Source organism: Pan paniscus, chromosome X (genome assembly GCF_029289425.2).
Source record: "Pan paniscus chromosome X, NHGRI_mPanPan1-v2.0_pri, whole genome shotgun sequence".
NCBI lineage: Eukaryota > Metazoa > Chordata > Mammalia > Primates > Hominidae > Pan > Pan paniscus.
In genome coordinates, this window is record NC_073272.2 from 72,579,656 (window position 1) to 72,603,158 (window position 23,503).

At 44.3% G+C, this 23,503-nt stretch overlaps 2 protein-coding genes across 6 annotated transcripts in view; one reads left to right on the top strand and one right to left on the bottom strand.

Annotated features, from left to right (window-relative positions):
• DMRTC1 (DMRT like family C1) overlaps positions 1–23,503 on the bottom strand; it is a 71,344-nt gene that overhangs the window by 35,355 nt on the left and 12,486 nt on the right. The window contains exons 2-3 of one of the 4 annotated variants that reach the window (XM_063601599.1): positions 22,112–22,299; positions 21,818–21,946 (exon numbers count right to left, since the gene is read on the bottom strand). The exons of 2 other annotated variants lie outside the window; for them this stretch is intronic. The gene's annotated coding sequence lies outside the window, so the exon portion shown is untranslated. The remainder of the gene's footprint in view (positions 1–21,817; positions 21,947–22,111; positions 22,300–23,503) is intronic. One more of the 4 variants, XM_063601600.1, reaches the window with a different exon arrangement.
• On the top strand, positions 4,592–5,486 carry FAM236C (family with sequence similarity 236 member C). Of its 2 annotated transcripts, none has more exons than XM_055106712.2 (3): positions 4,592–4,959; positions 5,129–5,304; positions 5,459–5,486. In XM_055106712.2, exons 1-3 carry the CDS (start codon positions 4,717–4,719, stop codon positions 5,484–5,486), a joined length of 447 nt encoding a protein of 148 aa, XP_054962687.2. In that variant the 5' UTR covers positions 4,592–4,716. The 2 variants fall into 2 exon arrangements, with proteins under 2 accessions (XP_054962687.2, XP_054962688.2); XM_055106713.2 differs by having other exon boundaries at positions 5,141–5,304.

A 23,503-nucleotide genomic window follows, 5' to 3' on the forward strand; every position in this document is an offset into this window, starting at 1 on the left:
ACCCCATATAGCGAAGACAATCCTAAGCAAGAAGAACAAAACTGGGGGCATCATGCTACCTGACTTCAAACTATACTACAAGGCTACAGTAACCAAAACAGCATGGTACTGGTACCAAAACAGACATATGGACCAATGGAACAGAATAGAGACCGCAGAAATAACACCACACATCTACAACCATCTGATCTTCGAAAAACCTGACAAAAACAAGGGGAAAGGATCTCCTATTAAATAAATGGTGCTGGGAAAACTGGCTAGCCATACGCAGAAAACAGAAACTGGACCCCTTCCTCAGACCTTATACAAAAATTAACTCAAGGTGGATTAAAGACTTAAATGTAAAACCCAAAACCATAAAAACCCTAGAAGAAAACCTAGGCAATACTATTCGGGACATAGGAAAGGGCAAAGACTTCATGACGAAAACGCCAAAAGCAATTGCAACAAAAACCAAAATTGACAAATGGAATCTAATTAAACTAAAGAGCTTCTGCACAGCAAAAGAAACAAGCATCAGAATGAACAGGCAACCTACAGAACGGGAGAAAATCATTGCAATCTGCCCATCTAACAAAGGGCTAATATCCAGAATTTACAGGGCACTTAAACAAATTTACAAGAAAAAACAAACAAACAATCCCATCAAAAAGTGGACAAAGGATATGAACAGACACTTCTCAAAAGAAGACATTTACACGGCCAACAAACATATGAAAAAAAGCTCAACATCACTCATCATCAGAGAAATGCAAATCAAAACCACAGTGAGATACCAACTTATGCCAGTCAGAATGGCGATTATTAAAAATGTCAAGAAACGATAGATGCTGGCAAGGCTGTGGAGAAATGGGAACGCTTTTACGCTGTCGGCGGGAACGTAAATTAGTTCAACCGTCGTGGAAGCCAGTGTGGTGATTCCTCAAGGATCTAGAACCAGAAATACCATTTGACCCAGCAATCCCATTAATGGGTATATACCCAAAGGAATATAAATCATTCTACTATAAAGATACATGCACATGTACATTTATTGCACGCACTATTTACAATAGCAAAGACTTGGAACCAACCCAAATGTCCATCAGTGATAAACTGGATAAAGAAAATGTGGTACATATACACCATGGAATACTACGTAGCCATAAAAAGGAATGGGATCATGTCCTTTTCAGGGACATGGATGAAGCTGGAAACCATCATTCTCAGCAAACTAACACAGGAACAGAAAACCAAACACCGCACGTTCTCACTCAGAAGTGGGAGTTGAACAATGAGAATACATGGACACAGAGAGGGGAAGGACACACACCAGGACCTGCTGGGGGGTAGGGGATGAGGGGAGGCAACTTAGAGGATGGGTCAACAGGTGCAGCAAACCACCATGGCACACGTATACTTATGTAACAAACCCGCACGTTCTGCACATGTATCCCGTTAATTGTTTTAGAAGAAATAAAGAAAAATAAAAATTAAAGAAAAGAAGAAAGAAAATAAGACATTTAAAAGCTGAGGAAAATTTTTTAAGCACACTCTTCTAATAACTACATATAATTAATTGGTAATCATCCCTAAAGACCTTGTTAAGGTTAAAAGAATGGTTATGTGGAGACTTTTTTAAACCGTATTTGTAAATCATAAAGAAAACTTCAGTCTTCAATAGATTTACTGGTTAGCAGTATCATACATTTAAAGAAAACATAGTAGTAGTCCCAAAAGAACACTTTTAGAAAATACAGGAGGGAACACTTTCCAGTTCATTTTATGATGGCAGCATTACTTTTATTTTAAAAAAAAAAAAAATAGAAAAAAGATACCGGAAGAAAAACAGGAACTACAAACCAGTGTTCCTAATGAACATAGATACAAAACTCCTTGATAAAATTTTAGCAACTTGAATCCAATAATATATGAAAAAAAATAATCTATTACCAAGCACAGTCTGTCCTGGGAATGTAAGGTCATTTTACCATTAAAAATCCGTGACTATATTTCACCATATTAATGGAATAAAAGAAAAGAGCATTTATTATCCAGATATATAACAGAAAAGTAATTTGATAACATAAAACACCCATTCGTGACCAAAAAACCCAAACCACTTGATAAGTACATAAAGCAACGTCCTCAACCTAATAAAGTACTCCTACAAAAAACCTGCAGCTGGCACCATGCCTAATGGTGAAATACTGAATGCTTCTCCCATAAGATTAAAAATAAGGCAGACTCTTACTATGCGTATACAATTATCCTTGAGGTCCCAGCTAGTGCAATGAGCCAAGGAAAATAAATAAAAGGCATACAGATTGAATAGGAAGGAATAAAAAAAACCTCTCCATTTACAAATAGCATGATAGTCTACATACAAAATACTAAGGAATGTGGGGATAAACATCTCCTAGACCTAACAAGTCACATAACAAAGTTACAAGACAGAAACTCAACATACAAAAACCCACTGTACTTCAACATACTGGGAACAAATAATTGGAGATGACATTATTTAAAATGTCATTTATAATTACAGCAAAATAAATGAGGTATCTATTGAGAATTTTAATGTAATATGTGAAAGACCTGTATGCAGACCACTATAAAATACTGGCGAGAGAAAGTGAAGACCTAAATAAACAGAGATATATAATGTTCGTTGATCAGAAGACTCAGGTTAAGATGTCAATTCTCAAGTAATTGATCTATAGGCTCACCATAATCATAATTAAAGTGAAGAACTGTTTCTCAAAAGTTATATATAAATGCAAATGACATAGAAGATCCAAAGCCATTTGGAAAAGAACAAGCATGAAGGACCTACATCACCAAAGTCTCTGACTTAATATGAAGACATGGTAATCATGACAGCCTGGTATGACCTTAAGAATTCACATAGGGATCATTGGATGAAATAGAAGAAGGGCTAGAAATAGACTTACATATATATAGTAAGTTGATTTCTAATAAAGGCTCAAAGATAATTAAATTAGCTGACAATTAACTAATAGTGCTGGAAAAAGTAGATCTCTTTACGGAAGACCCAAACAACTTCAATATCTCACCATTCATCCCGACATTATTCACACTTCATGCAGGCATTAATTCAAAATAAATCCTAGATCTAAGTGTAAATTGCAAAATATTAAAACCTACAAACATCAGAAGAGAAAATCTCTGTTGTGAGGCTAGGCAACGATATCTTAGGGTAGGACACATGAAGCATGAATCACACTGGAAAAATGATCAATGGACTGCTATTGATCAAAATTCTATTATCAAATTCTATTAAATCAATATATATCAAAATTCTATTAAAAATATACCCTTTGGGTTCTCAAAAACCAGGGTTCAGTGTCTCTGTGAGGCACAGCTTTTCAGGTTCCTGTACTGGAACCTCGTGACTGACTTTGACTTCTATTAAACCCTAGAACAGAAAACCAGGCCTACATATTTTCAGTTGCAAAACCTCACGGTATTGTCTTGGGCTTCTACTTGTGATGCTCTCCCTTTTCTCTATTTCTTGGCCAATTTCTTCTGTCCCTCCTTTCAGGCACGCCTCCTCTGGGAACTCTTCACTGACTCCGTTCCAATTCCCAAGGCTGAGTGACTGCCCGCCTCCTCAGTCCTCCCGTAGCCCCATAAACGTCCCTCCATCACTCTCTGTTACATTCACGCCTCTCTCGGTTTCTCCCTCACAGAAGAGCTTGAAGCAGAGCCTCATTCAGGGCACGGCCCATGATAGGCTCACAGAGATCAACTCTGTAGCCTCAGGATTATGTAAGAGATGCTTTCCTAAACAGCACTATTGTTTCAAAAGCCAAAGAAAGACTCTGAGGCCACCTACTTCCGCTTTCCCTTCAGGGTACTGTTTGCAGGGAGCTCCTGTGAAGTCAGCGGTGCGGACCCCACAGACCTGGTTAGCAAACGGGGGGCATAACTTGGCAGCATTGCTTGTAACCCAAATGTCAAAGCCTGATTTTGACATAGCAAGACTAGGCAACAAGGAGCTTTCACCTCTGCTCTTCTACTTTCTTTTGTTTGTTTGTTTGATTTGTCAGTTTGTTTTTGAGACAGAGTCTCCTTCTGTCTCCCAGCCTGGAGTGCAGTGGAGTGGTGCCATCACGGCTCATTGCAGCCTCCGCCTCCCAGGCTCAAGCAATCCTCCCCCCTCAGCCTCCTGAGTAGGTGGGGCTAGAGGTGTGTGCCACCATGCCAGGCTACTTTTGAAATTTTCTGTGGGGGTGGGGTCTCCCTATGCTGCCCAGGCTGGTCGGCTGTTCTACTTTCAACTCACCCCAGCCCAGGCCCTTCACCTCTCCCTCTCTCTCACATTTTCCAAGCCCTCCAGGCCCTAAACCACCTGATACTGACTGGTACATAGACGTGGAGTCTCACGTAAACCTCTGAAAAGAAAACTGCTGTTGATTTGGACTCTGGATACCATTACCCAGCTCACGCTCCTTGCTGTGACGACTCATTTGGACTCATACACCTGCCCAGGGCATCCATGTACATAATCCTGTGAATCAAAGGCAGGAGAGCACCCACATGGACACTCGGGTCTGTGGCATCCCCACCAAATGATGACTCATCACCAGCTTGAAGACCTCTGCTTTTTCTGCTCGGCAAGGAGAAACGTGGCTCGAGCCTGCTGAGAGGGCCAGGAAGCAGCAGCAAAGGAAAGAAAGATTGGAGGACTGGGAGTAAGAGATACAGAAACAAATGGAATGCGACATGCCAGAAATGTATCCGCTGCTGGAGCACGAGGCTGTAGGGGGGAGGGACGATGGGGCAGGGGCAGAGGGCCTGAATGGGGCGTGGAGGGGGCAGGCCCTCGGCCTCTTTGCACCGGGCAGAGTGACGAGCTTCGCCGGTGTCTTCATTGAAGTCCTGTTGGTCCCTACCGGCACATCACACACTCCTGGAAGCATGATCTTCACTCCCTTCCTTCCACCTGCTGACCTGGTGAGTCTGGCTTCCCTCCATTGTCCTGGAATGTCCCCTAGGAGGCTGGGCTTTGGTCTGCGCAGGTCACTGCTGCATCCCTCACCCATGGAAGAGGGCCGGAGATGCACACAACAGTTGCGTAACGGAAGCCAGGGATGGGAGGGATCATTAGGATCCAGTTATTTAGTCTGTCTTTCAGAATGTGAAAGGGCCGCAAAAAGACCCTGAGGAATTGGTTGCTGTATCTGACACCGCGGAGGACCCATCCAGTGGCACAGGCTTGCCCAGGGAACCTGCTCTTCCGCGAGGGTCTTGGAGGATCCGGTTCCAGAGGGCCCCGGCATGTTTCATCAAGTGCTTCAGGCGAGAGCTCCTTCGGAGCCCGCCTCTGCCTGTCTCACTGGCTCGCCACCAAGCCCATCCGCCTCCCCTTCCTGTTCCACCAAGAGAACCTCAGGCCAAGTCAGAAATCCCCAGGGCTCCCGAGGGTCCACTTGTCACTCGCTTTCCTCCCTAGGGGAGGATACCGGGCACTCGGAATCTGAGACCACCGGAGCCACAGACACAGGCGTGAACGGTGACCGAGCCCCCTCTGCTGCTCCATGCCCCTGCTCGCCCCAGTGTCCCGGTCACCGGGCCTGAAATAAATGCTGGCACGCTTGACTGTTTTTGCTTTGTGGCATTTGATGTAACTTTCAACACGTCGGCTGAACTGGGGGTGGTCAGCTTTGGTGGTGGTGGGGTTGTGAAGGGAGAGAGCTAGCATCTTCCTGAGCCCTGTTAGGCTGTCTGCCCTCCTCCTCGAGGCAGCGCTGCTTGTTACTAGGTCCTGGTGGCAATGGGCTGTAGCCAATCAACGGTGAGTTTTCCACGGCTCTCAGCTCTGACCCTGGCGGGGCACTTACATGCAGGAATGAGGACGGAATAACATCTCACATGCAGGAATGAGGACGGAATAACATCTCTCTTACCCCCAGCAATGCACACAGTCTTCATATCTGAGGAAAACTGGGCGGTGTTTATATGCGGAGGCGAGAGGGTCATGGGGAGGAAGAATCTGTGGATCTCAGAAAAGGCGTTAACCCCTGTACTGACAAAGAGCTCCCAAGCCCCGCCTACTCCACCACAAGACAGAGACCCCTTCCAACAGACGGCCTTGTCTCCAACTATGCATTGTTCCTTTCCATAAGATGAGGACTTTATTTTTTTTCTTTTGCCTTCCTAAGGTGACCTTGATATGTGTTGCAACACAGTATCAGCAGGAGAATTCTGAAAGGGGGGCGGTTGGAGCATAATTGTCCCTGTTAACTAACAACCATGGAGGAGGCCCTGTTAGAAACTGCAGCACCAGGAGTCACCAAAGTAAATGGACAAGGATATTGGATGTGCTCTTTAGCATCAAGAAGCCTAACTAGGACACAGGAACACCAAAATTCTCTCTCCCCCTCCCCTGTCTCATGTAGTCCCCTGTGCAAAGCCAGGGGAGGGAAAAAAAATGCTTTCTTAGGGCCTGCTGGGTGAATTACTCACCCTCTGGTTCTTCAGAGGTCCAGGGCCTTTAAGCTCAAATGAAATCCAGATGGGGTAAGGTTCAGGTAGGCGACAGCATTTGGAAGTCCCACAGCCCTTTTCCTATATTCCTGGGGAACAGCCACGGTGAGACGCGTAGGTACTGAACAGACAGAGCTGTTAATTATGGAGTGATGGAGTTCTTTAGATCCCATGTCTCTGCAGCTTTTTCGATGGCACAGGTACCACCTATCTCCCCACAATGGCTCTGTCCTCCTGAGCTGGGCCCTAACTCAGTGGGGGAAGTTCAGCTCCATGTTGCTGCTTCTCCAAAAGGGGCTAGGACTTGACATCATGGGGCTTAGCCCTAAACCCCATGTTTAGTCCAAAAGAGGAGCAGCGTTCCAACTCCCTAGGGCTGGGGGCTTGTTGGGTGTTCGTTCCTTCATAGCTGCTGTCATAACCATGAGCTCAGTCATTGCACTGGTAAGGGAGTGTCAGGGAGAGTCTGTGCATACATGTGCATGGGCATGCTTGTGCTTGCATGTGTGTATTTAGGATGCGAATACTTGTTGAAACCAGAAATGATGTGGGGAAATCTGGTGGATAGGGCACAACTTGGCAGTCACTCTTGAAACCCAAGTGGCAGAGATGGGATTTAAAGGTAGCCAGACTCAGCAACAAGGAGCCCTTCTCCCCAGCACCACACTCTCTCCAGGGCTCTCCAATCTGATCCTAACATTGCCCAAGTCTGCTTTGCCCAGAACCATATGCCCACTACCCACCAGATGCCGACTGACTCCCACACACAGCCACAGCACTACGCATCATCTCCTGAAAGGAACACCTCCACTGCTGATTCGACCTCCAGTTGCCATCGTCCACCTCAGGCCCTCTTGGGTTGGATGGACCATGAGGACTTCCCTGCCTTCCCCATTGCGCAGGCCAGTGGACTCTGCAGCCTCACAGCAGAAAATGCTTTCCTTTGCCAGCCCCGTATACACAGGAGATTCCACTCATGTTGAAATTTGGTCCCCAAGGTGGTGGTGCTGGGAGGTGAGGCTTAGTGCACGGTTGTTTGGGTCACGAGGGCTCCACCTTTGTCCTTGTAGGTGTCTTGGTGCTCTCCTCACAGTAGTGAGTGAGTTCTTGCTCTGGCGAGACTGGATTAGTGCTCGCAGGAATGGACAAAGTGCCCAAGATAGTAGGTTGCTATACAGCCAGGATGCCCCTCAGGTTTTCTCTCATTGCATGTGTCCACTTCCCCCTTGACCTTCCTCACCACATTATGACACAGCACACAAGCCCTCGCCTGAAGCTAGGGCCATGCCCTTCAACTTCCCAGCCTGCAGAACCATGAGCTAAATAAATATTTTTTTATTTATAAATCACGCAGTCTCATGTATTCTGTTACAGCGACACAAAACAGATGCTCATGCATCTCAAGAGCAGGCCCATTACCCATTGCATAATGAACCATTTGAGCATGCAGGGCAATCACATGCAGGAATGGGGAAAGACAGGTCAGCAATAGGGGAAGGCATGGGTCGTCAGCTTTACACCTTCGTTTCTGAAATATGACTGTGACCGAGTTATGAGTTCTTCTCCTTTGCTTACACCTCCCCCCGACCCGCGTTTACATCACCTCACAATCCCCGTGCCTGAGAGACGTCTCAGGTAGGTCAGTAAAGTAAAGTCGACAGTGCCTCAGAAGAAGGTGTGGGGTCAGAAATTCCACTGCTCCAGGCTCACCCAGCACTTCTGGTGAACAGAAGACCATTGGACTGTGCGAGTGAGCAAGAGATTAAGCTTGTTTTTCTGCCCCACCTGTCCTCAATCTCTCTGGTGCTATGTTCCCGTGAATCCTGGGCAGCCTTACAGAGGCAGCAACATTTGTACTTAGCTCCATGAAATGTTACACAGCCTGCTGTGTTACCATCCGGATCAAGGTGAGTGGTGTGATCACCATTCTGAGGTTGCATCGCCAGCACAAGAGGGAGCCAAGATACAGTCCCTGGTTGATCTGAGGCAAGGATCCTTCCATTATAGCAATGCAGTCTAAGAGCCACTGTCACCAACTACAAATCTAGGGGGTCCTATTGAACTGTGAGTTACAGCCCATGCTCTTGGTGATGGGGACACTGTACTTGCAATCCCACATGCAGCAAAGCTAAAACATTCATGGAGTCAGGGTTCCCCGGTAACAGGGTGCTTGGAGACAGTTCCCACCACACAGTGCCCAATCTCCTCCCACACTGCACCCACTGGGGACTTGTTTTGACTGGTAAAATGATGGTGCGACGTAATGGGGAAAAAACTGCATCTGTCGTGCCCCTCCTCCAGTGCTCCCCATGGTCACCTGAGGTAATTCTACAGACTGCCAGAGTACTCCTGAGAACAGTCGGAAGACTGCTGGTGTCCTACAAAAGATGGAGCCTAACCGTGGGCCTTCCAGACACATATTAATGAGTGATGGGACCTCACATTGGTCATATCAAATCACATTCATCTGGTTTATTTCCTGTAGGGGGAAAGCTGCATCTCGCTGGAACCCCCAGAGTGGTGCCCGCAGCATCACAGGGTAGGCAGCTCAACCTTTAAGCCATCCCAAGGGGGAGCACACGCTCCAAGACCACTCTCATAAAAGGCTGACCCATCCTCACTGCACTGATTACAAAGAGAGACTTGGCTTTCCTGGGACTCCAGCATGAGGAAGTGTAATGAGATCATGCCAGTGAGGGTCAACGTGGGCTTTGCTTGTTTCTGTGACCCTGCCAGTCAATTTTATTCATTCACTGGCCATCTTTAGACACCTCTAGTCTCAATCACAGAAAATAGATGGGCATAAGGAGAAATTGTGCCCAAAGAAAATACACTCACTCACTCGTGGGTTTTAAAGTTTGTGGGGAAAATTAGTGGAGGAGGGTTGGGAGGGAAGTGGCATTATTTGAGAGATGCTTTTCATAGGATAGATAGAACGGTGCTGTTTTAGGCTGGAGGTGGGCCTGGGGCAAGGTCCAGAGAGGGGCCAAGGATGACACCCAGGTTTCTGGCTTGAGTGACTTGTGGCCCTGGGGTACCATTGACCCAGATAGGGATCACAGGCAGAGGAGGAGAATTCAGTGAAAGGCTGAAGAAATCGGGTCTAGTCTTCGGTTCTGCTAAGATTCATATAGCTGATGGGTTGCTGAGAAGCTACGTTGAACATACTTGGCAATTACACAGGAAGTAACCAGAATTCTACCCCATTCAGGAAATGTATACACATCCTGTTCTTGTTTCGGCTTGGTTTGGAGTTTGTTTACATACACGATAACACATGTATGTTTTGGTGTATGGTGTAAAGGTGAGGCTCAAAACTGGTGGTGCTCAACTATGTTGGGTAATATTTGCAGGCTGTCCCAGGCCCTAATTGGCCACTTAAGGGTGGACAAGACCTGTAGTGCAGAGACATCATAAACCATTGGCACACACCATGGAGCATGGGTTAGGAGGCTTTGGTCTTGGTTTACTTATCCATCAGCGTCCTCTGGGGATTGTGAGGGGAGGGTGAACAGCCTCCTCCCAGAGGTAGGAGCTAGACTTGTCTTATTTACTTGCTGTGAGAACTAGATGGGGTAAAACGTGTGGGGGCATGCCAGGCAAAACCTGGTCCCCAGTAACAGTGACTTCCCATATCTACCGAGAGGACAGGAGCTATGGATTCTTTGGGTGGCATTTGTAACTCCACTGGGAATAGTATCATCAGTGGGCATTTAATGATTAGTAGTAATGTCGGTGACCATTTGTCTCATAACACACAGCTCTGGTATGTTTTCTGCAATTGCCTGGATGAGTAATCTGTTGGACTTGCATCATGTTCCTCATGTTCTTGTTTTTTTGTTGTTGCTGTTGTTGTGGGTACATAGCAGGTGTATCTCACTTTCTAATATCTTCCAGGGCTGTTGGGAGCTTTCTCATTACTCCTCACAGCAGTCCTGGGTGGTTGAGAAGGACCGATGCTATTACTCTTTGTGGGAGCGGGAAAGAAAGCGTCTCACAGAGGGGTTGTGAAGATTACTTGGGATGCCCCCTCCACAGAGCAGCTGGTGTTGTACCAGGCCTAGAGGCAACATCCATCAGGTTCCTTGAGATCAGGCCCTTTGGGATAAGCTCTGGATGCCATTTGTCCCCAGATCATCATCCAGCAGCAGTCATTTACATGCAAATCATGATGATACTAGCAATAGCTGCTAAGCCTGAGAGGTTGCATTGATAAGAGCTATGGGCTGCTGAAATGATTGCTGGAGGTATGTCTCACCCCCTTTCCTTTTATCCCAGCTGGGGTCAAAAAACCCACCTTTCCGACACTTGCAATGGTGGCTCAGAACTGTTATCTGGTTATTAGAGAAGTGGCCAGGAGGGAGCCAGTTGCTTAGACAAAGTCACAGTTAGTGGTGGGTCTTGTCCTGGCCCCCAGATCTCCCAACCCTCACTACAGTGTCCTGTCCAGCAGGCCCATTATTATGCCCCTTCTTCTGCCATTCCTTGTCTTGTGTGCTTTGAAGTAGGCACACACCTCTGAGGACAAAAGAGGGCTTGTTCTGCTACATGCTGTGTTCCCTCTGTGTCTAGGAGGAGGCCAGTATGAATGGGGCTTTAATGTTGGCCTATAGCCTGCCATGGGCCCACGTCACTGCATAGCTTTCCAGTTAGGCACACATAGGTCGGGATCTTGGATTAGAATCTAGGGACAAATCCCTGCACCTTTTCTTAGCCTCGCTTTCTGCATTTGAGCACTGGGGTAAACAGGAGGAGCGACGTCAGCAAGAAGGCTGAACAGATGATCCCACAGTACCACTCTTCCCACAAAAGTACAACTACAAATTAATCAAAGGCAAGAATACCACCCTGATTTCACTAGAACTTGGGGGAGAAGCAAGGAAACTTCCTGGGATGACAAAACTGAGAAAAGCCACAACCAGTAAGAGGAACAACAGTCACGTTAGACTGTGCCACCTCCTCCCCCAAACCAGCATAATGCTACTCACAGAGAATTTCTCTAGACCCACAATTTCTGAGGTGGAAGGAGGGAACTGGAAGTGGACATGTGACCTCCCCATCAGTCTGGGAATCTTCATGGGAAGTCCCCTCCAGCCCTATCCCACGGGTACCCTTCAGAGCTCCAGAAGAGAGCTGAAACACCTGGGGTGAATTGGGAACAGAAAGTGGGTGCACTGATCACAGCAACTCTCACGTGGATCTTGGCAGCTGCTCTGTGCCACGATCAGTGGGCATGCCAATGCTGAGGAGACTGGCCAGAACCACAGCACTGCTGGGGGCGCAACACACAGGAAGGCCCAGATCCCTGGCCAGATTTCTCACTAAGCCCATGTGATCACATGGAGCCTTCCCTTGACCTGGAAAGAACTAAAAGGTTGGCAATAATCGGCCAGTGTTCGCTTAAGTCTTCCCCAGACCAAGAAACAGTGGCAGGGCAGCAACATAGTTAAGTGGAGCATTTAAGTTCTCATGCTCACAGTAAGTCTTTTCCAGACTGAAAGCAACAGCTGGCCAGGGATTAAGTTCCAATATTAAGTAGTAAAGGTTTGACACCACCAAGGAGCAGCTGCAAAACCTGGAAGAGGTGAGCATCTCCTTAAACACACAGACATCAACATAAAGAGACAAGGATTGTGAAAACTCACAAAATATGACACGCCAAAAGAAACCAACCAAACTCCAGTAACAGACCCAGAAAAACTGAAGATCTATGGAATGTCTGACAGACAATTCAGAATAATCCTAAAGAAGTTTGGGGAATTACATGACAATATGGATAACAAACTAAATAAAATTTGAATAACAATCCAGGAACAAAACAAAAAATTTGACAAAGACATAAAAACAATTAAAAAAAAAAAAAAAAAACAGAAGTCCTAAAATAGAGAATACAGTGACTGAACTGAAAAACTCATTAGAAAGGTTTAACAGCAGAGTTGACCAAACAGGGGAAAGAATCTGTAAGCTCCAAGACAGAACATATATAGAGGAGGAAAAAGACAAAAGCATTTTAAAAGAGGGAAGAAGGCCTTTAAGAATTATAAGACATCATCAAGAAAATTAGACTCTGCATAATAGAAATTGCTGAAGAAGACAAAAAAAAATACAAGGTCTAGAAAGCATATTTAGAAAAATAACGGCTGAAATTTCCCAAATCTGGAGAAAGATCATAGCATTCAGGCACAGGAAGCTCAGAGGTGACAAGTAAAATTCAACCCAAAGACAAATTCCCCAAGGCACACCATATTCAAATTATTTAAACAAATCAGAGGCAAAGAAAAATGCTCAAAGCATCAAGAGAAAAACAACAAAAACAACATATCACACTCAATGGGTCACCAATACAGCTTTCAGTGGATTTCTCACCAGAGACCCTGCAGGCCAGGGAAGGGAGGAATGATACATTCAACGTGATGAAGAGGAAAAAAACTGTCAGTCAAGAATACCATATTCAGCAAAGCTATCCTTCCAACAAAAAAGAAAGAAAAAGACTTGCTGAAACAAAAAGAAAAGAAAGAAAAGAAAAAAGGTGAGAAAAATCATCAACACAACACCTGTCTTACAAGAAATGCTAACGGGGTTTCTTCAGTCTGAAAGAAAAGAACACTAACATGTAACAAAAAAAATCCGAAGGTATAAAACTCACAGGTAATAGTAAGAAAGCAGACAGATTTACAATGCTATAATATTGTCATCGCGGGTTGCCAAATATACCTTAAGTATGAAACCTAAAAGACAAAACTGTTCAAAACAGTAATAACTACAACAATTGGTTAAGAGATAAGAATACAAAAAGATGTAACTTAAAACATCAAAAAGTCAAAGTGTGGAGGGAGGGATGAGTTAAAGTGTAGAGTTTGTTTTTGTTCGTTTTTCCTGTGATTAAAGTTAAACTGCTATCTGTTTAAAATAACCTGTTGTAATTATAAGACATATTTTATACATCTCATCATGGTAACCACGAAGCAAAAACCTATAATAGGGACACTAAAATATAAATAGGAAGGAATAAAAATTTACTACTAGAGAAAAATACATAACAGCAAAAGAAGACAGTAAGAGCGAAACAAAGGAAGAACAGATCTACCAAAAAAAAACAAAAAACAGAAAACAGGTAACAAAATGGTAGTGTTAAACTTTTACCTGTCAATGATAAACTTGAATGTAAATGGACTAAGTTCTCCAATTAAAAGACATAGAGTGGCTAAAAACACAAGCCCCAACTAAATACTGTCTAGAAGAAACTCACTTCACCGACAAAGACACACACAGACTGAAAGCAAAGGGTTGGAAACAGACATTCCATGCAAATGGAACCCAAAACAGAGTGGGAGTACCTCTATTTAGATCAGATAAAATAGACTTTATGTCAAGAACCATAAAAAGAAAAAGACAAAGAAGGCCATTATATGATGTTAAACAGGTCAATAAAGCAAAAGGATATAACAATTGTAAATATATGTGTGTGTATATATATACATATGTTTTTGTAACAATTGTATATATAGTAATATATATTACAAAATATATATATTTTAACAACTGTAATATATATTGTAATATATATTTAATTGTTAAATACGTATATTCTAACCATTGTAAATATACATATTTTGTAAATATATATATAGTAAATATATATAAATACTTATAATTGTTATAAATATATGCACCCAACACCAGGGCATCCAAATATGTAAAGCAAATATTAAAAGACCTGAAAGGAGAGATTGACCATAATACAATAATAGTGAGGGACTTTAATACCCCACTTTCAGCAGTGGACAGATCATCCAAACAGAAAATTAACCAAACAGAAAATTAATGTCGGCATTAAACTGCACTCTAGACCCCATGGACCTAACAGATATTTACAGATCATTCCATCCAAAAGCCACAGAATACATATTTTTTCTCAACAGCACATGAAACATTCCTCAGAATAGACCATACGTTAGTTCACAAAGCAAGTCTTAACAAACTTTTAAAAATCAAAATCACATTGAGTACTTTCTGACCACAATGAAGTAATCAATAACAGAGGGAATATTGAAAACTGGGCAAAGTCGTGGAAATGGAACAACATGCTCCTGAACAATGGATGGGTCAATGAAGGAATTAAAAAGGAAAAAGGAAATTTAAAGATTCCTTGAGACAGATGAAAATGGAAACACAACATACCAAATCCTATGGGATACAGCAAATGCAGTTCTAAGAGGAAAGTTTATAGCAATAAATGCCTGTGTAACAGAAGTGGAAATATCTCAAATAAACAACCTAATGTTACGCCCCAAGAAACTAGAAAAAGAACAACAACAACAAAAAAACCCCAAAGTTGGCAGAAGAAAAGAAATAACAAAGATCAGGGCAGAAATAAACAAAATAGAGATTTTTTAAAAACAACTTAAAAATCAAAAAACAAAGAGTTAGCCTTTTAAAAGATAAAGAAATTGACAAATCTTTAGCTAGACTAACTAAGGAAAACAGAGAGAAGATTCAAATAAAAACAGAGATAAAAAAAGGAAACATTACAACTGGCACAACAGCGGTGGAGATGATGATAAGAGACTATCATGAACAACCATCTGCCAAGAAATTCAAAATCTAGAAGAAACAGATAAGTTCCTGAACACATACAAGCTACCAAGATTGCATCACAAAGAAATAGAAAACCTGAACAGAAACAATAAGGAATAATGACATTGAAGCAGGAGTAAACACTCTCCCATCAAAGAAAAGTCCAGGACCTGATGGATTTGCTGGTGAATTCTACCAAACATGTAAAGAACTGGTATCAATTCTTCTCAAAGGCTTAAAAACAAACAAACAAACAAGCAAATAAATGAAGAGGAGGGAATAGCTTCAAACACATTTTACGAGGCCAGCATTACTGTAATTCCAAAGCCAGACGAGGACACGACAAAACAACAAAGCTAAAGACCAATATCCCTAATAAGCATGGATGCAAAAACCCTCAACCAAACACCAGCAACACATTAAAAACATCATCCATCATGATCAAGTGGGATTCATCCCAGGGATGCAAGGTTGGTTCAATATATGTGCAATGTAATAAAAGTGATGCCTCACATCAACAGAACAAAGGACAAAATCCATATGCTCATTTCGATAGATGCTGGGAAGCATTCAAAAAATGTCAACATCCCTTCATGATAGAAACTCCCAGCAAAGTGGGCAAAGAGGTAAAAAACATACCTCAACAAAATAAAGGCCGCATATGATAAACCGAAAGCTAATATCATACTGAATAGGAAAAAGTTGGACGCTTTTTCTCTAAGATTTGTAACAAGAAAAGAATGCTCACTTTCACTGCTTAAATTCAACTTAGTATTGAAAGTTCTAGCCGGAGCAATTAGGCAAGAGAAAGAAATAAAGAGCGCCTGTATTAGTCTGTTCTCACGCTGCTGATAAAGACATACCCGAGAGTGGGTAATTTATTTTTTAAAAAGAGGCTTAATGGACTCACAGTTACACGTGGCTAGGGAGTCCTCACAATCATGATGGAAGGCAAAAGGCACATCTTACATGTCGGCAGGCAAGAGAGAAAATGAGAGCCAAACAAACGGGGAAACACCTTATAAAACCAACAGATCTCGTGAGACTTATTCACTACCGCGAGAACAGTATGGGGGAAACCGCCCCCAAGATTTTATTATCTCCCACCAGGTCCCTCCCACAACACGTGGCAATTATGGGGGCAACAATTCAAGATGAGATCTGGGCGGGGACACAGCCAAACCATAACAGCATCCAACCTGAAAGGAGGAAGTCAAATTGTCCCTGTTTACAGACGACATGGTCTTATATAGAGAAAACCCTAAAGACTGCACCAAGTAACTATTAGAACTAATAAGTGAATTCGGTAAAGTTGCAGAATATAAAATCAGCATACAGGAATCAGTAGCATGTCTGTTTGCCAATAGCAAACTATCTGAAAAAGAAATCAAGAAAGTAATTCCATTTACAATAGCCACAAAAAAATAAAAAATAAAATCCTAGCAATAAACTTAAGCTAGGAGATGAAAGATCTCTACAGTGAAAACTGTAGAACACTGATAAAAGAAATTGAAGAGGACACAAATAAATGGAAAGAGATCCCACATTCATGGACGAATTAATATTGTTACAATGTCCATATTAACCAAAGTGATCTCCATGTTCGACATTTGATATCCCTGTCAAAATACCAATGACAGTCCGGATAGAAAAAAAAATCCTAGATTTGTATGGAGCCACAAAAGATGCTGATAGCCAAACCAATCCCAAGCAGGAAGAACAAAGCTGGAGACAACACACTACCTGACCTCGAAATATACAAAAGCAACCAATACAACAGGGCACTGACATAAAATCAGATACATAGACCAATAAAACATTATAGGGAACCCAGATATAAATCCAAGCATTAACAGCCAACTGATTTTCTACAAAGGAGCCAAGAACATACATGGAGGATAGGACAGTCTCCCCAATAAATGGTGCTGGACAAACTGTATGTTCACAATCAGAAGAATGAAACCAGACCCCTATCTCTCACCATATACAAAAGTCAAATCAAAATGACTTAAAGACTGCAATGTCAGACCTGAAACTGTGAAACTTCTAGAAGAAAACATAGGGGAAACGTTTCACGAAATTGAACTGGGCAACGATTCCTTTCTTCAGTAAGGCCTCAAAAGCATAGGCAACAAAAACACAAATAGACCAATAGGATTATATCAGACTATAAAGCATCTGCACAGCAAAAGAAACAATCAGTAGAGTAAAGAGACAGCTTACAGAATGAGAGAAATAGTATTTTCAAACAATGCATCTGACAAGGGGTTAACATCCAGAATATATAAGGAGCCCAAACAATAGCAAAATTCATAATAATTCAATTAACAATTGGGAAAAATGCCTGAATAGACTTTTCTCAAAAGAAGATGTGCAAATGGCCAACGGATATATGAAAACAGTCAACATCACCAATCATCGGTGAAATGCAAATCTAAACCGCAATGTGATATCACTTCGCCCCAGTTAGAATGGCTATTATCAAAAAGACAAAAAGTAGCAAATGCTGGAGAGGATGTTGAGAAAGAGGAACACTTATGCACTGTTGGTGGGAATGAAAATTACTACAGTCATTATGGAAAACAGTATGAAGATTCCTCAAAAAATTAAAAATAGAACTGCTGTGTGATTCAGCAATCTCGTTACTGGGTATATAGCGAAAGAAAAGGAAATCATCACGTTGACGAGACATCTGCACTCCCGTGTTCGTTGCAGCAATATTCACAATAGCCAAGATATGGAATCAACCTAAATGCCCATCTACAGATGAATGGATAAAGAAAAATGTGGCTTGTATATACAATGGAATACCATCCAGCCATGAAACAAAATGAAATCCTGTCATTTGAGGCAACATGGGTGAACCTGGAGGACATTATGTTAAGTGAAATAAGCCAGGCACAGAAAGACAAACACCACATCACCTCACTCAGATGTGGAATCTTAAAAAGTTGATTTCACAGAAGCAGAAACTAGAGTAGTGGTTACCAGAAGCTGGGGAGGGAAGGGGGTGTGGGGCAACGGGAGAGGTTGGCAAAAATGTAAAAAGTTACAGTTAGACATAAAGAACGAGTTCTGGTGTTCTATTACACAGTAGAGCGAGTATAGAAAATACCAATGTAGTGTATACTTCAAGATTTTAAATCTAGAAGATTTTAAATGTTAACACTGCAAAGAGATGATAAATGTTTAAAGTGATGAATATGGTAATTACCCTGACTTGAAGATTATACAATGTATACAGGGGTTGAAACATCACACGGTACCCCATAAATATGTACAATTATGTGTAAGTAATACATTTTTAAATCATGAATGAAAAGAAAAAGAAGTTTAAGAGTGTGCCCGAAACTCTTACAGGTGGAAAGCTCTGTAAGGGTACAGCTCATTACTGTGCCGCCAGCCCTCAGTGTGATCTTGGCGCATGGAACTATGGTGATTCTATCCCCAGTGTGCAGAGTACCTCTGACACCTAACTCAATGAGCATTTATTAAATGTAAATAAAACCAACCAAACAAAAAGAAAACTGAGGTAAATACGAACAACCTCACATGGTTGTGGTGAGGCCTGAATAAAGCAGTCTGTATGAACACCCCAAATGAAAAGTGTCCATACAAGAAGACACAGGAAACAAAATGCAAACACAAGTGAGAGACTGGGAGCAAACATCTTCCTCAATTATAACAGACTAAATAATCACATTTGCAATATACAGAGAGCTCTGATGAGACAACTCAAGAAACACATGTGAGAACAAACAACAATAGAAGAGCTAACAAACAATCTGAGCAGGCCATTTATAGAAATACAAATGGCCACTATGAAAGGAATAGGAGCTCCACATCACAAGTCATAATGGAATTAAGATAACAGTGAGATTCCACTTTTCAAACTGCAACTTGACAAACATTTAAAATTATAATGATACCAATCGGGTATCATATACTGAGGTTCTGACGCTGGTAGTGTGAATTGGCACAGATTCACGCTACGCGCCAAATGTGCACTCCACATTTGGAGTGCCATTTGTCAGGGATTAAACAGTTTTAATATATTTACCCTATGGTGCATCCCCAAATTCTTTCTTCCTCCTGACACCAATCATAACTAGAAGTAGGGTGGGAAAACTGATGCTTCCTAGACCAGAGCCCTGGGGGCTCAGATGCCACTGTCTCAAGGCCCATCACAGGGTCCTAAAAGGGTTCTGTCAAGCCCTTGACAGACCCCTGGGCATCCTCAAGGCCAGGACCTTGGAAGGCTCCCGTAGGCTGAGCCTGAGCCTTGACTGAGCAGCCTGACTCAAAAGTTACAGCTAAAAATCTCAGGGCTCCGTGAGACACAGTTTTCTACATCCATGCTTCCCTCAAGCACCCTACGTTGGCTTCCACTAATGCACAGAAGAGAAACCTGGAGTTTGATTGTGGATCCCCAGCAATGCTGGGGTTCGGCTCACTGGGAATTTAGGGGTAGTTTCAGGGTTGTCTACTCACTGAGTTTCTTGACATGAAGATGGAGCTGGTGGGGGGAAAAATATAATTGGCAAGTACCCCGGTTTGAATTTCAGTAAACCTTAAAGAGAACAATGCAGAAATAGATCTTCCCTTAAGTCTTTAGGCTTATATAAGTAGAGTAATGTGAAAATCAGAAACCATCACTTTCAATTCGTCATTTAATCATCTACATGAGAGTCGCGTTGTGGGGCTAGAAGCTGATTAGAGTGGGTTCAAGGGGGAGTCGGGAGAGAGGAAAGGGAAGCGATGATACTAGTCAATGAGGCATCTCAGCACTTGAGGGAGTTTACGAGAATGTATCAACTGCTTGAAAAGAGCATACTCATCTACAGGAGGGGAGGGTGAAGATCCAGGCCAGGGACACGGGGATGGATTTTCACGGGGGGCGGGGGGGGGACAGGCCCTGAGCCAGAGGCCCAGCACAATGAAGAGTTCTGCCGGCCTCTGACAATAAGTCCTTTCAGACACCACATGTACATCGCACTTCTCAGAAAACATGAACTTCACTGGCATTCCTGCTGCTGCTGAGTCCTGATCTGACCGTATGGAGAAAGCCGCATCCCCCAGACTGGTGCTCTCAGCTTTGCAAGGTGGGCAGCTGCAGTTTTTAGCCTTCCCAAGGAAGAGCAAACTCTTGAGGACCTGGTGAGCCTGATTTCCCTCCAGCGTGGCAGATAGTCAGCCCCAGGAGAGCTGGGATCTAGATCTCTAGAGTTCATTGCTGTATCCCCAGTACCTGCAACTGATCCTGGTGTACACATAACAGGCCCCCAGCGAACACCCGATGAATGAAGGAAGCAATGTTAGTGCTGGCTAGAATGATTTTTCCCTATTTTCCTGAACGGAACTGGCTCAGCTAAAGACACTATGCCCTTGGTTTATTTTGCCAACACCATAGAGGACCAGGCTTGCCCAGGGAACCTGCTCTTCTGAGAGGGTGTTGGAGGAGCTGGTTCCAGGGAGCCCTGACATGTTTCACCAAGTGCTTCAGGTGAGAGCCTCTGCCTCTCTCACTGCTCACCGCCAAGCCCACCAAGAGAAGCTCAGGCCAGGCCAGAATCCCCAGGGCTCCCAAGGGTCCAATTGTCACTCTGTTTTCCTCCCTAGGGGAGGATACCGGACACTCGGAAACTGAGACCACGGGGGCCGCAGGCACAGAGCCGTGAACGGTGACCAAGCCCCTTCGGCTGCTCCATGCCCCTGCTCACCCCAGTGGGCCTGAAATACATACTGGCACACTTGACTCTTTTGGTGTTATGATATTTGATGTCCCTCTCCACATGAATATCCACCTCCTGTGATTTATGGTTTGCCTCTTTCGGTGAAGGTGGCAGGGAAGGGGGTCGCTGTGGAGAGAGAGTTAGGCACGGGGTACCTAGCCAAATGGGTTACTGTCCTCGTACCTTGGAGCAGTACTGCATGTCCCCCAGTCACTTTTGCAATAGCACAATGGTTGATGGACAGTAAACATGCTACTGGTTTCAAACACTTCATATAGGGTGGCTGATGGGCACTGACTGAGTGATAGCCCTTGGGCCGGAGAGGAGGGCTGTAGGTTGAGGGACAGGGACAGGGAGGTGAGGTCAGAAGGAGAGAAGATGTCACAGAATCCACAGGAAAGGCTTCAGAGGCATTAAGTTATAATCTGACCACAACAACCCCCACCTCAACCTTGGAGAGAGCCCCTCCAGCACATGGCCTCATATCCATCACCTCAGGTTGTTTGTCCCTTATTATGACACCGTGTCTCTTTGTAAGCTGCCCCTGATATATATTGCAAGAAAATAGCAGCAGTGGGAAGAGCTGAGTCTGGTGGATGCTTCCCAGAACTGGAAAAAGCCCAGGCTTCTCGGGGATGGCTCTGCTCCTGGCTAAGGTTCTGCCATGGGAGTCCAGCCACCTGCAGTCCCGATCCCCACAGCCTAATGGAACCACTGGGTTCCTGGGAAACTCACAAGTTCACAATGCCAACCCCCAGCTTGACGCATTTGGCTCTGAGACACGCCTGGGAAATGTGGAGTCCAGGGGTCCTGAGAGCCCCCTCCTTCTCTTCTGTTTTCTACTTTTAGAGTATTGTACTACTGAAATATTCCAAACCTACAGAAAAACAGAGAGAAGAATACAGCAGCCACCATCCCTACTTAAAAATGCTTTGCTATATGTGCTTCACATCTCTCTCTGCTTTTGAGTTAAATACATTTTGGAGACACACAAACCATCCCCAATCTATACTCACTCCTCTCCTCCCTAGAGTAGGTCCCCCATCTTAGGCGTCTGAACACTTCTGGGTCTCCACGCAGCTTCAGAGCAGCTCCTTCTCTGGCATGGGTGCTCCCACGTTGCCTTAGAGATGTTTCTGTGATGCCTGCTGGAGAACATGGGGGGATTCTACCCAGAATCCCAACCCAGAGGGTAAAAGCAAGAACATCTCTGCAGCTTTCACAGATAACTCTGGACCCAGCCCTCTCCCACCTGTACCCGTGTTCTCCTGAGGTGGGCCCTGTCTCAGTGGGAGAGCTGAGCCCTTCACCTCTGTTTTACCAGGAGAGGCCTGGAGCACCATCCTGGGTCCCAGTCCCACCCGAGTGATGGGTGTGTGCTTCAGTCACAGGGAGCAGGTCCATTTTCAGCTGCTGTGACATCTCATGGGCTCAGTGGCCAGGAGTAGCTGGTAGGTTTGGGGAGGAAGGCAAGGCCAGGCAGACTCGAGTCCCGGGCCTGCTGGAAGAGAGGTGGGATCAGATAGATGCAGGCCACATAGCACAGTCCAAGGTGGCCCATCAACCATTTGCTCCGTCAAGGTGGTTGATACCCAAAGGGGCTCACTATACTGAGGTGGGTGCAGGAGCAGGTGTGGTGGGCAGCCTTTCAGAATGGCTTCCAAGGATCCCCCTTCCTGGCACCCATGCTCCTATGGAATTCCCTCCCCTTGAGGGTGGGCTGGACCTAGTGACTTGCTTCTAACCAACAAAATTTGGCAAAGGTGATGGCGTGTCATTTCCATGCTTAGGCTATAACAAGACTGTGACTTCTGACCTGCTGGCATTCATTCTCTCCCTCAGGCTCTTCCTGCACGCGTGTTTGCCCAGATGGAGAAGGCCAGCTGGCGAGGAGCTGATGAAAGTCTCTGGCCAACAGCCATAGAGGAACTGAGGCCCTCAGGCCAGCGACCCACTGGAGCCTGCCAACAGTCACATGAGTGAGCTTGGAAGTCTATCTTTCCCCAGCTGAGCCTACAGATGAGGAACTGGATCCTGCCAACAGCCACATGAGTGAGCTTGGAAGTCAATCCTTCCCCAGTCAGGCCTACAGATGAGACTGTTGTCCCTGGGCTGGCAGCCTTGTGAGAGACTGGGAAGTAGAGGATCCAGTTAAGCCATACCCGGATCCCTGATCTACAGCACTCTCAGAGAAAAACTGCTTATCATTTTAACTTGATATGCTTGGGGTAGTTTTTTATGCAGCAATCAATAACAATTAAGACAGCAGGAATATCTGGGGGCTAGGGACCGGGTGCAAGACACAGAAGGCTCCATTAAGGCTGGGAGGGGTTCTCAGGTGCCAGGGTGGTGCGTGGTGCACCCACGTTTTAGTCAGACCTGGGGTCAAGTCCCAGCTTTGTCAGTAAATATCTGTGTGACCTTGGACAAGTATCTTGAAGTCTCCGGCTCCAGATTACACCCTGTAAAATTTGACTGACATTGAACTTGCAGGACCGTTGGAAAGATAAGTGTCAGCTTATGTAATCCACACGACAGAGTGTCTGATGTGTATTAGGCCCTCAGTAAGTGGCAGCCATGAGTAGTAATATAGTTGACCTGGGACCCTGCATCCTCCTCTTGGGAGCTCCCGGGTGACTCCGGGTCATTCCAGTGCCAAAAAACAAAAACCAAAACCCAAAAACAGTGCAGGAAAAATATCT

Coding starts and splice junctions, on each gene's coding strand:
- FAM236C (XM_055106712.2), top strand. CDS start 4,717: ATGGAATGCGACATGCCAGAAATGTATCCGCTGCTGGAGCACGAGGCT. Junction 4,960..5,128: donor TCCTTCCACCTGCTGACCTG/GTGAGTCTGGCT, acceptor CCAGTTATTTAG/TCTGTCTTTCAGAATGTGAA. Junction 5,305..5,458: donor TGTTTCATCAAGTGCTTCAG/GCGAGAGCTCCT, acceptor TTTCCTCCCTAG/GGGAGGATACCGGGCACTCG.